The sequence below is a fragment of the Cynoglossus semilaevis genome, chromosome 10 (assembly GCF_000523025.1).
Source record: "Cynoglossus semilaevis isolate Cse_v1.0 chromosome 10, Cse_v1.0, whole genome shotgun sequence".
NCBI lineage: Eukaryota > Metazoa > Chordata > Actinopteri > Pleuronectiformes > Cynoglossidae > Cynoglossus > Cynoglossus semilaevis.
The window spans coordinates 1,918,791-1,930,138 of NC_024316.1; the positions used below are offsets into that span (position 1 = coordinate 1,918,791).

The 11,348-nt window shown below is 39.3% G+C and overlaps 3 protein-coding genes across 5 annotated transcripts in view; 1 reads left to right on the forward strand and 2 right to left on the reverse strand.

Moving 5' to 3' along the window:
* LOC103384526 (ER membrane protein complex subunit 3-like) overlaps positions 1–11,348 on the reverse strand; it is a 629,629-nt gene that overhangs the window by 453,910 nt on the left and 164,371 nt on the right. The window lies entirely within an intron of this gene.
* atp5f1e (ATP synthase F1 subunit epsilon) lies at positions 209–808 on the forward strand. Its single transcript, XM_017035670.2, has 2 exons — positions 209–368; positions 688–808. The coding sequence occupies exons 1-2, from the start codon at positions 337–339 to the stop codon at positions 806–808; spliced, it is 153 nt and encodes a 50-aa protein (XP_016891159.1). The 5' UTR covers positions 209–336.
* Positions 1,441–11,348, reverse strand: part of LOC103384507 (piezo-type mechanosensitive ion channel component 2) — a 25,600-nt gene continuing 15,692 nt past the window's right edge. Inside the window, exons 31-56 of the mRNA XM_025059673.1 lie at positions 11,142–11,301; positions 10,809–10,898; positions 10,612–10,697; positions 10,443–10,508; positions 10,242–10,357; positions 10,018–10,138; positions 9,510–9,584; positions 9,225–9,391; positions 8,774–8,973; positions 8,354–8,512; positions 7,920–8,243; positions 7,562–7,820; positions 6,832–7,020; positions 6,504–6,705; positions 6,203–6,335; positions 5,977–6,124; positions 5,655–5,869; positions 5,045–5,203; positions 4,771–4,918; positions 4,449–4,637; positions 4,158–4,250; positions 3,898–4,067; positions 3,464–3,580; positions 3,147–3,226; positions 2,821–3,046; positions 1,441–2,577 (exon numbers count right to left, since the gene is read on the reverse strand). Of these exons, the coding sequence (XP_024915441.1) occupies positions 2,322–2,577; positions 2,821–3,046; positions 3,147–3,226; positions 3,464–3,580; positions 3,898–4,067; positions 4,158–4,250; positions 4,449–4,637; positions 4,771–4,918; positions 5,045–5,203; positions 5,655–5,869; positions 5,977–6,124; positions 6,203–6,335; positions 6,504–6,705; positions 6,832–7,020; positions 7,562–7,820; positions 7,920–8,243; positions 8,354–8,512; positions 8,774–8,973; positions 9,225–9,391; positions 9,510–9,584; positions 10,018–10,138; positions 10,242–10,357; positions 10,443–10,508; positions 10,612–10,697; positions 10,809–10,898; positions 11,142–11,301 (4,148 nt within the window). The 3' untranslated portion in view covers positions 1,441–2,321. The remainder of the gene's footprint in view (positions 2,578–2,820; positions 3,047–3,146; positions 3,227–3,463; positions 3,581–3,897; positions 4,068–4,157; positions 4,251–4,448; positions 4,638–4,770; positions 4,919–5,044; positions 5,204–5,654; positions 5,870–5,976; positions 6,125–6,202; positions 6,336–6,503; positions 6,706–6,831; positions 7,021–7,561; positions 7,821–7,919; positions 8,244–8,353; positions 8,513–8,773; positions 8,974–9,224; positions 9,392–9,509; positions 9,585–10,017; positions 10,139–10,241; positions 10,358–10,442; positions 10,509–10,611; positions 10,698–10,808; positions 10,899–11,141; positions 11,302–11,348) is intronic.

Here is an 11,348-nt window from a genome sequence, read left to right on the forward strand (position 1 = left end):
AAGCTATTTCTGTCTCGTAAAGCAAATACAATATCTTGCATCAATATTAAAATGTGCAAATAAAAAAAAATATTTTAGAATAACTTTTGTTATTTTTTGTTTTGTTATTTTACTACTACAAACGATACTCCGTAAAACGTTTGTAATTTTGAAACTTCTTAAAACTAACAGCTAAAATTGTACTATAGATAAATTCCTGCCATAAGGCATGTGAGCTGTCAATCATCTTCCCAGACGTTTTCTATTGGAAGGAGGACATAGCCGGAAACTTGCGTACCAGTAATTGCGTCATAAGGCACATATCCGACCTGTCCTTGAAGCCACAACACAGTCAAGATGGTCGCATACTGGAGACAAGCAGGCGTTAGGTATAAAACAGCTAGTATATTATATTTTTTAATTAAACTGTATTATTTTAAGCTTTATTATTGAATAAATGTGTAAGCCTTGTTATGTTTTTGTCTCTGTCGAACCAATGTCATTCGCATACTACTCTGCTAGCTTCAGTTAGCTTTTTTTTTAAACATTGCTGTTACGTGCATGGCGCACGTACATGTCCTTATTTGACAATGCACTGCAAAATATTTATTTAAGCATGAAAAGTTAGGTAGATGTACCTAACAGAATATATTGTCTCAGAGTCTCTTGTCCTTTAGCATGTGGCTAACGTGTGTGTCCTATTGGCAGCTACATCCGCTTCTCCGCTATCTGCGCTAGTGCCTTGCGAGCTGCGCTGAAGCCACAGTTCCAGGCTGAGGCACAGAAGGCCGCGGAAAGCAGCGTTAAAATCCTCAAACCTAGTAAGTAAATCACGCAGACACACAAACAAACAAACAAACACGGCACCATCAGCGATTAGGAAAGTGAGAGTTCATATGAAGTAATGATCTGTCTGCACTGACATTGAATGTTGACAGTTTTAATGCAGTTAACGAGACTTAGTACAAATATATAGACATCTGTCCCTGACACTAGACCTTATCGTCTACATTTTAGTAAAGACAAGAAACCATAAATTCAGTTAAGTATACAATGACACATTTAGTATGTAAAAACTAACTGTAATAGATGAATATATTAGTCTCTGTATATAAACCTAAACCATAGTGTATGTGCTGAATGTTAACAAATCATGTGTCAAAAAGAGTGTAATTCTGTGTCCATAATGAACAATAATGTAGGTGTGTTTTTGCTATAGAGAAATGTTGGATCAGAGTAAAGTTGTGAGCAAGAGGAAAGTTTTTTCCAAGATAAATTTTACCTCAGTACCTACAGCCAAAGAGACAATGATCAATTGGGTAACAGTTGATTTTATGTTTATTCTTCATCATCTTTTATATTAACTCCAGGATGTCTTACTTTTTTAAATCTAAACATCACACATTCTGATTGTCTTTGTGTCAAACATGTTCTGTATTTTCCCTCTAGGATGACACCATGATGTAGATGTTTTTTTCCTGGAGGTGCGAGGTCCTGTGACTGTCCTCTTTATTGTTGGAACAGAGAGATGGATAACACCAAGATGACCAAAAGAGGGCCCAAATGAAATTGCTGTTTTTTCCTTTTTCATCTGTAATTAAAAAGAATAAAAGATGAATAACACATACTGTTACCTTTAGTATTATTTTTTTTTGTGAAGGCATTATTCACTAAAGAACGAGACACTGAAAGAATTTGGTTTGTAGCTACATTTTTATTTTGATAGAAATAAATCGGTGCAGAGGTATATATGAAGATGTCAGTATTTACAGTACAGAGGTATGTTTGCTTGTGTGTGTATGCTGATCAATGACTACAATGACTCAGATATTTTACATTCACATCAGTACAAACCTAGTTCTCAAATCAGAAATACATGCATTTCCCAGATGTGTAGCAGGTATGTTGTGTTGTGTAGCTGCAGTTCAGAATAATCAATGTCACAGTCTGGAGCTTTGCAGATTCACAAAATGAACAAATCACTGTTCTAGGAAAGGTACCAAGGACTCGGTAATTTGAACATTTACAGGGTAATTTAATATTATTTAACTATTGAGTCATATATCATTTATATTGAATGTAATTTTGTAACAACCCTTGCATAGGAAAACAAAAATACTGACTAACAGGTGAATCTCCATGAAAACTAGAAATTATGTTGAACAGTTAAAACCAAATCTATATATAATATTGATCATGAAATAAAGTTTGAGCTGGGTTGGTTTTAAATCACAGTTTTATTCTAAACCCAGGAGTCTAACGTCGTATCCATGTAAGTGTTGCTTATTAACCAAATTTAAAGTTTATTTGCTTCAATACATCCATCTAGATCTCCTCGAACCCTAGCTGTCCTTCTTCTCTCTGGTCATTTTGATCATGGTCTCAGGTGACCGGTACAGGAAGATGAGTTTCTCAAACAACGTCTCCTCCAGCTCCATCTCTCCCGTCTCCCGCACCACAAAAATGTCTGTGCAGAGTTTAAGGACTCTGTCTACACAGGGCAGTTCCTCAAACATGATGGACCTGGAGATCCCGTTGAAGAACTCCCTGACAAACTTTCCAATGACCAGGACCACAGACATGTACAGACCTACGATGCTGTGGTCAGAAGAAAAGAGCATTTCAGAATAAATCAATGATTACTAGTTTTAAACAAATTGAAAGTATAGCAAACAAAGCTACAGTGAATTCAACTCTTATCATTTAACTCACCTGAAGATAAATTGGCAGTTCTCTCAAAATGTATTTTCTTTAGAGGTTTAAAGGAGCAAAATATACAAGGAACAGCTCATCTATTTGTGGAGATTAAAGAGTAGACATCAATGGTGTCCTGTTACCTACCCATGTCCAGCCAAAAAGCCCAGACTGGAAGGACTGACTTTGTCGTTGAACACCAAAATCTCTATGCTCTGACACTTCAGTTGGCTCGTGGTGAGAACAGGAGAGCACTCCTCCACCACCCACCACTGGTCAGCGTCGTCCTGTGTCGTCTTATTGATCTGTTCAAGTTTAACAGTCATAGGTCTGAAGAAAGCCAGTGCATGGAGGTCTGGACGCTCAGACAGATCTGAGGGATAAGATTTAAATTAGAATTTAATTTCAATTTGACAAAGAGCAAAAAGATATTTTGCATAATCTATAAAACATTAAACTGAACTGTAACTAACCCACTTTCATCCTGGTTGCCATTTTGGACTCTGGTCCTTTGGGACCCCGAATGAACTTTGGCAGTAGAGAGGGGATGATCCTATAGAAACAAGTTAAACTTCTAATGTGCTGCTACCAGGAATTAAAAGTATGAAATGAGCCGCAGGTTTAGGAAGAGATTTAATTTGGCCATAATGCCAGAATATTTTCTTTTATGACATTGTCAACATGTTTTCATGAGCATCTTTGTTAAAACTGATATTAAAACAGTATGAGTGAGTGAGTGAGTGAGTGAGTGAGTGAGTGAGTGAGTGAGTGCAGGTTTGTGAGTTCTTACACAGGTTTGTTGCTCTGGCCGTTGAGCATGTGGACAATTCCTTCTCTCAAGGTCTGATCCTCAAACTTTACAGTGTGTTCTCCTATTGACACTGCATTCATGGATATGGACGCATTTCTGTGAGATTGATATGACAAAACAACAGGCAAATGATGCGGACAGAGAAAAGCAACAGTAAATTTATTAAACACATGGTAGATCACTGTAGAATTTCTTTTTTTTTATTTACTTTTGTATTGACATTTAGCAACATATCATTAGGCATACATCATCAGCATGAATGTCCCTCCCTGTAGAATTTCTACTGTCAACAACTGACCAATGTCTTCATTTTGGATGAAAATGAAATTACAAATGAATGTTCATGCATTAACTACGATTCAATCTGCACCAAGTTAGAAGGCAGATTTTCAGCTTTTAACTAACACACTGACCTTAGCAGCGTCCATCGAAGAGTGATGTATATGTGAGAAGAGTTGCTAAGCTCATCTATCATGGCCTTACGACTGGCCGGACTGATGCTCCACAGCAGACTGGCATCACTCTTGATCTTCGCAACAACGATATCCTCCACAAAGTAGTTCATTATGAACTGCATAGCAGACTATGGGGAGACAGAAAGAGAAATCTTTTAATTTTTAGATTGTGTTTTCCTGTTTAGTCTTGTATCCACTTCATATTTTGTGCATCTTACTGGATGAGTAGCATAGACTTTGGTGAGTCGGTCAAATCCAGCTTCTGTGTACGGAACCAGGTTTTGCTCCTGAGCACTCATGGAGAAGAGAGGCTGTACAAACACAAACAGACACACTGAATACTAAATCATAAAACAGTATCTGTATATTCAAAGACAGAAGAGAGTAACAGTATAAATGAACTGAACTATAACGTACATATGAAGAAGAAAATTAGTCCTAAATACAGTGTCATTGACAACAGTGTTTAGCGACATAAACACATTGACTTCCTTCGTATCCAACATCACCTCATAACCTGCGATGCTGAGCTCGATGGAGACGTCTACTGGCTGATTGGTTACTCCTGCTGCTGACTGCACCAGCGACATGAAGAGGAGGGGAAACCAGATGATGCTGATGAGAGTAAAGATGAGAAATCCTCCCATCCCATATTTCACCACCTTCTTCTTCTTCTGCCCTGGAGGATGGGGGTATTTCTGGACAAAAAAAGGAAATCCTTTTGTCAGGCTTTTGTCAACTGTTGACAAAAAAAAAGTATGAAATAATATGTATGATTTTATTTTAGTTTTAACTGTGTACATAGAGACTGAATTAGTGTGACTCATTTACTTTCTCAGACTCCCTCCAACACTTGAGGATGAATATGTTCGCATAGATGTCTTCTACACAAATCCAATTGGACAAAGACAAAGTGGTGTCCGTCCAAACCCAGTCCATCACTGCCCTGAGCTCTGTCAGAAAGGGAACTAAACGGAACCTAAAAGACAGACAAGAATAATAAGAGAATCACAACATGTTTGTAGTTGATACCATATTGTCTTAAATAAAAACTGGGCATAAAAGAAAATAGATTAATATTCAAATATTGTCTTTGTTCCCATACCCCTGAAAGAGGAACAGGTTTAGGTAATTGAAGTTTTTGGTGAGGAAGTTTCCCAGGATGCGGTTGGGGTAGCCACATTTGATCTGATAAGCAGACAGACCAAAGTAGATGCACTTCACAAAGTACCAGATCTGAGCCACTGGATTCCTGTTGAACCGCCTGCAGAGAAATAAAACACACTATGTACAGTACAAGGTTCTGGGAGTGTCTACTGCAGTGAGGTTGAAGCAAGGCAAATTAATGTCAACTTCAATATTTTTTATTTAATATTTTTTATGCCAGAGATTTGCAATGTTATTAACTTTGTTCATTGAGAATAGCAGTGTTGTGGGACTCTCAGTTTTATGAATAAAGTTCAGTTTTTGAAGTAACAGCTGTAAAGGTGTCAACATGGGAGGAGGCTCAACAGTCAAGTTTGGGAACCACAGTGGGTTCAAAATGATGATTTGTGTTTAAGTGATATTTTGGATCATTCCCAAGAGTTGTATCTTCAAGAGTCTACGTTTATTCTTGACCTCCATGAGGCCCAAGGTACTTAACCAAAAGAAATTCCATAAATTAATGCACTAAATGTGCTTCATAAATAATGTTAGTTATTAAAATGTCTGACCTCTCAGTGACTCCAGGAAGGATGAAGAACAGCCAGAAGTGTATACCAAACACCAGCACAACCTGGAACACACACTTTCCCAGCAAGGACTTTTTTAGGTAGAGTGCTCGGTCCACAATCATGGTACCGAACTGCATCAGCAACATGACCAGGAAAGCCTCTGGGACCTGGTCCTCGGAGAGCGACTCTGTGATGTCAGCTGCTGCAGAATATTTCTACACAGACAATAGTCAGTTTGTTAGAATGCAAAATAAGACATTAAGGTTAAAAGTGTTCCCCAAGTCAGGACTCTTATATTTATATATAAACGACAGAATCTCACCCCAAAGGCCCAGTATCCATATATAGTGATGATGAAGTTGACTACGTCGACAAGAAACATGAGGGCGTAGACATCGCACACAGGACTGTATTCTGGGTGGATGATGTCATAAAAAAACTGCCTTATGGGTAAGTAGATGTGAAGTGCGCTGAAGGAAAAGATAAAAAACATGTCAGCATTTAACAAATTTGAAAAAAATCATTCATTCACAGGTGAAACAACATACACTTCTATGACAGCAGCTTTGGCCTGTAACATCCTCTCTCTGATCAGCTGTCTGACCCTCTGCTTCCTGGTCAGAGGGGTCTTGTTTCGCTGTCGTCTCATCTTCTTACTCTGACGCTTCTTTGGCTTCACCTCTCCAAAATACAAAATGTGAACGCAAAGAAAAAATGGCATAAATTCATATGGCAAAAATTTGAAGACAAAGGAACAAACACACACAAAAAAGAATTACTCCCCTGGAAAATATAAACAAAATGAACATATTTTAAGACAATGCATATCTGAATATTAACCCTTCTGACCTCCTGCTGAGTCTCCTTTTGATAGTCTACTGAATATAGAAGTGGTGGAGGCTTGAAGAGGGAGAAACTTCAGTCTGCGTACAGGTTTGTCTTTGCCAACTGACTTATCTCCACTACTCATTTTCTTCTTGTCAACTTTCTTTTTCAGCTTCTTGAAGAAATCTGGCATCTCAACCTCCTTGTTGTCCCACAGACCATGACACTGTCCAGACACACACACACACACACAAAAGCATGCCACATCAACAGATCCCATTTTTAAACAGATAAAGTGTTTATTTAATTGGTAGATGTAAAGTATATTATAAGTTACAAACTAAAGGATTACCTTAAGAATAGAGCGGTGGAAGAACAGAGCCAGCAGCTGGATGAGGTCAAACAGTACGTATCCATCTTTCTTCTCCACTCCAATGATGTTTGGCAGAGCAAATGGCCTCTCAGCATTGATGCCTCTGTAGGCTGACGTGGTCCAGGGGAAGAAACCGAACTGGAAAAAGTACTTGACCACAACAGTCAGCTGAGGAAAACAATAGAGGGAAAATAAACCAAGCTGAAACTCAATTACATGTAATGTCAGTAATATCAATATAATATCCCCTGAGGAAAATTGTTGACACTGCTTGCTTTTTAATCTAATATTACTTTGACATACGATTAATGTAAATAAAAACTAGATGTATCCCATCACTTGCAAAGTGAAGGCCTTCAAGTACCGTACTGTGCTCTCTGTGTGGCAATAAACCACTAGGGGGCAGATGCTATCAGCAAAATAAAACCTGGGCAGTTTGGTGTATCGGGGAAATTGCATCACTTCAAAGAAGTCTTGTTCAAACCACACGATCACAAGGTACACTTCAAAATAAAGTCTGGCTCAAATCCTACAACAAGTTCTTCTTCATCAATTTATATTTTTTATCATTATTACATCCATGAATTCCTCTCAGCAGGATTATTTGTACTTATATTTATTATCTATTTATTGTCTATGTATCAGGTATTTATTAGTTGGGTTACATTTACATATAGAAGAAAACAAACCTAACATTTTCCAGTCATACCTCTGTGTAGATTATCGCGGTCATCCAGAAGCGTTTTGAGGGCCGAGGCACAGACAGCATGGCCCAGAGGAAGATGAGAATTGGTAGGATGAGTGAGAGGAATGAGGCCGACACGATGTGGTTGAGGATTATGACAAAGTAGCACAGCATCTCTGATTTAGACACCATGGTGTTGTAGAGGGCAAACATCAACTTCACTGGTCGGGGCAGCGTCACGAAGAATTTGTCAGATTCTGAGATTTCATCATTATCAAACATACTGGTGAAAAGCAGCAGAGAGAAGACAGAACAGAAAGAAGGATTAGCAGCTTGTTGATCTCCAAAAAGAAAAAAATTTGTTAACTTGTGTTGAACTGACTTGTTTAGCAGGAGCTCGCTGGCTGTCAAGTTCCTAGTTTCCTGACTGAGAGGCCTGAAAGATTCAGTGAGGTCAACACTTTTTTCTTCATCAATTTCTCTGATTTCAAGTGAGGGGCATTCTGGGTATTCTTCATCTTCCTCTTCATCCTGGTACTGGGGTTTCTCTTCTCTCTCAACCCCATAATTCTCCTCTTGCTCTGCCTCCTTTTCCTGCTCCTCTTGTTTCTCTTGTTCCTGCTCAGATTTCTTCTCATCATCTGAATCCACATGTTGACCCACGTATCCACTGTGGATTTCCTTTTGATGAAATCCATCTTCACAGCTTTGAGGAGAAAGAAAACATTGCATATTTACATGTAGTGACAAAAAGCGAAAAAGCATTTTATTATATTTGCCAAATCAGTGTGTGGTGATTTTGATTTTCTCAAATACCTTGGTGACAGTTCAATCTCAAATGAGGTCAGGTCGATGTTGGCTGTTTTCAGGAGTCTTCGTCTAAGTTTGTCAGAGGTAGGAGCCACAACAGGAGGATCATCCAGCTCCTCCTGAGTCGGCTGCCTGGAGCAAAGCATGGTCTCATCTGTCATACAGCTGGGGGGGGGGAGGAGAGAGAGGGAGAATAGATCAGCCAATGTGGTTAGGATAAATTAGGAAAGTTAGTAGAAAGGGTTCCCAAGATGAGGAGCAGGGGACCCTGTATGTGATGAGATATTGCAGAAGCTAAATTAATTTAAATTTTATTTTTTTAATTTTTGTTATACTAATGTGTATGTACAAAAGAGGGGCACGTCCGAAAAAGTCTGAGTTTATGCTATGTTTGTGTTTAAACAAAGTCTGGCCTGAACAGCTTACCTGGAAACACTGCTGCCCCATGATGCCTTAGACGCCTGGTTCTTTAACATGGCGTATGCATGACGTGAGGAAGCAGCATTAGGTGGAGTAGAGACCCGAGGTGAGAGGTCATCCAAGTATTCCAGAGACACGTGTGTGTTCTGACGAGACATCCAGGTTTCATAAAACTGCTTCACACTCTCCTGACTGACTTCTTTACCCTGGAGAAGAAGACGAATGATGAAACAAAGACAGCGCAGGAAGAACTGAGGCTTTAAGCACATCATAGAACATAGAGATGGTTTGTACCATTATTTTAATATTGTTTATTATTGCAGAAATCAAACCTGCTTCTAAATTAAAAAGGTAATTAATGACTTGACCTGTAATTTTTAAGGCATTGATAGTTGTAGTTTGTAAAGCACATTTATATTTGGGAATACACTGGGGTTTTGACATCTCGTGGCCCCACCTTCTTCTGCTGCTGGTTGAGAAGCGACCGTTCAAAGCGCAGCACTTTGGAAATGTTCAGACTGTTTTTGCAGAATGAGTTCAAACCCTGTGTCACATCGTCGAGGAGAGACTGAACAAACACAAAGCTAAACTTGAGCGTGCTGATGACACGCTGCAGGATGTTCTCTGTGGGGACGGAGAGAGAACACATGATCAGATCCACAAGTTTGATACAGTTTAAAATGAACAAACTCGTAAACAAAACTAGTTTCTACGATGGACTGTAGTCCAGTGTGTAGTTTACCTCTTTCCTCCTCTGCCTCTCCATCCACTGTGCTTTCCTCCAGTTCATCCTCACTAGACTCTGCCCTGTCCATGCCTGGAAAAGCATCAAGTGGTGGTTAAAACACCAGCAGCTTTTACAGCATACAGCAGCAGAACCCTGTTTCTGACAAGTTAGAACTCATGTCTGCAAGAAGAACAAAACAAGCTGAGCTCCGTATTTGAGGCAACAACAGAGGCAGACTAAACTAAACAATCAGAGCGAGGGTGGAACCAGTGGTGCCTTCATTGCTGTAGGACAAAACTGTATTACTCTGGCCTCTTCACTGCAAATGTCACTACTGTAAGTGTTGAAACTACACAGTTGATTTTCACCCATTGTGAACTTGAGTGCATGATTCCAGTGGAGAGCGACTGACTCTCAAATGAAAAAAAAGTCAACGTGTGTCAACTTGGTCGGTACCTTAAAATGAACACATTTAAAGACACAACATCAGCACAACATCACCCACACTCTCCACTTCTCTCACTCTGCTGTCTTCGTAATTCTTTCTTCACTTTCTTCTTCTCCTCTTTCTTCAGTCTCTGTTTATCCATCTTCAGATCCTTCAGCGCAGACTTAGAGCTGGTGACCCAGGCATCATAGGCCAGCTGGAGTTACACAGACACACATGTAAGTCATTGTTACCATTTAGAGCTTTATAACATAATATTATACAACGATACTTATATTGTATTTGTGGATTTTTGTTACCTGGAAAGCAGATTTCTTCTTTGGTGGTTCTTCCTCTTCGTCCTTCTTTTCATTGTCTTCTTCCTCTTCCTCCTCTGTGTCACTCTCAAAGAGGTGGTAGCCACAGTTGTTTTCCACTGAATTGCACAGGTAAGAGTAAGAATTACTTGTGAAAAACTATTTGTGAGCCATCTGAGAGCAGAGAACATTTTTGTTTCTCACCTCCAGGCTGAGAGACCCAGGGTTTCCACCACTTTCCTGCATCTTTCTTGGCCTTCTCATCGTCACCTGAGAAACAGGGGTTACTCTGATCAGGGCTCCTTTTGTCTTTGTATCTTTTAACGTCAGTGAATAGAATACAGAAGACAGAGAACCGTCTGTTGTGTGTTACCCAGTGTCGTCTGCTCCTGATCAGGAGTTAAAGATTTCTTCTCCGGTTCAGGATGACCCTTCTGTTTAGATTTGATCTTCTCCATCCTATAAGAAGAATAAAAAAAGAAGTTCAGGGAATTGAAAGAATAATTTGTTTGGTAATGTTAAATCAATCTTCAGTAAAATAATAATAATAATAAAACTGATGAGACTTACTGTTTTTTCAGAGCCTCCACCGACTTCTTCTCCATCTCCAGTCGAGCTGCCACCAGTTTCTTCACCTTGGCCTCAAACAGCTCAGCACCTCTTAAGAGATTATAGAGAAATAACATTTGAGAGGCTCCTGTAGAAACGAAGGTGTACTATATTGGAACATACTGTTTGATCGCCTTTGTTACAAGTAAACTAAATATTAATTTGAATTTATCTATAGCCCTGAAATGTTTTTAAATAGACCGAAACACAAAGGAAGGACACTGAAAGTGTCAGATGTTCATCCCTGTCATTTCAACACTGTTCTAATAGAAGCATATGAAGTGGAGTTCAAACCTGGATGCCAAAATCTTAGAAGATTTCAGGTCGGACACCACGTAAAGGAAGTAGTAGCTGAGAAAGACTCTCCTCTGAGCCAGAAGGACAGTGAAACAAATGGCATCCCACACGATGCCAGCCTCACCCTCTGGCAGCTCACACTCGTCATCAGGATCAGCTGACCAACAAGACAGACAATACAATGAACAGCATATAAATACATCA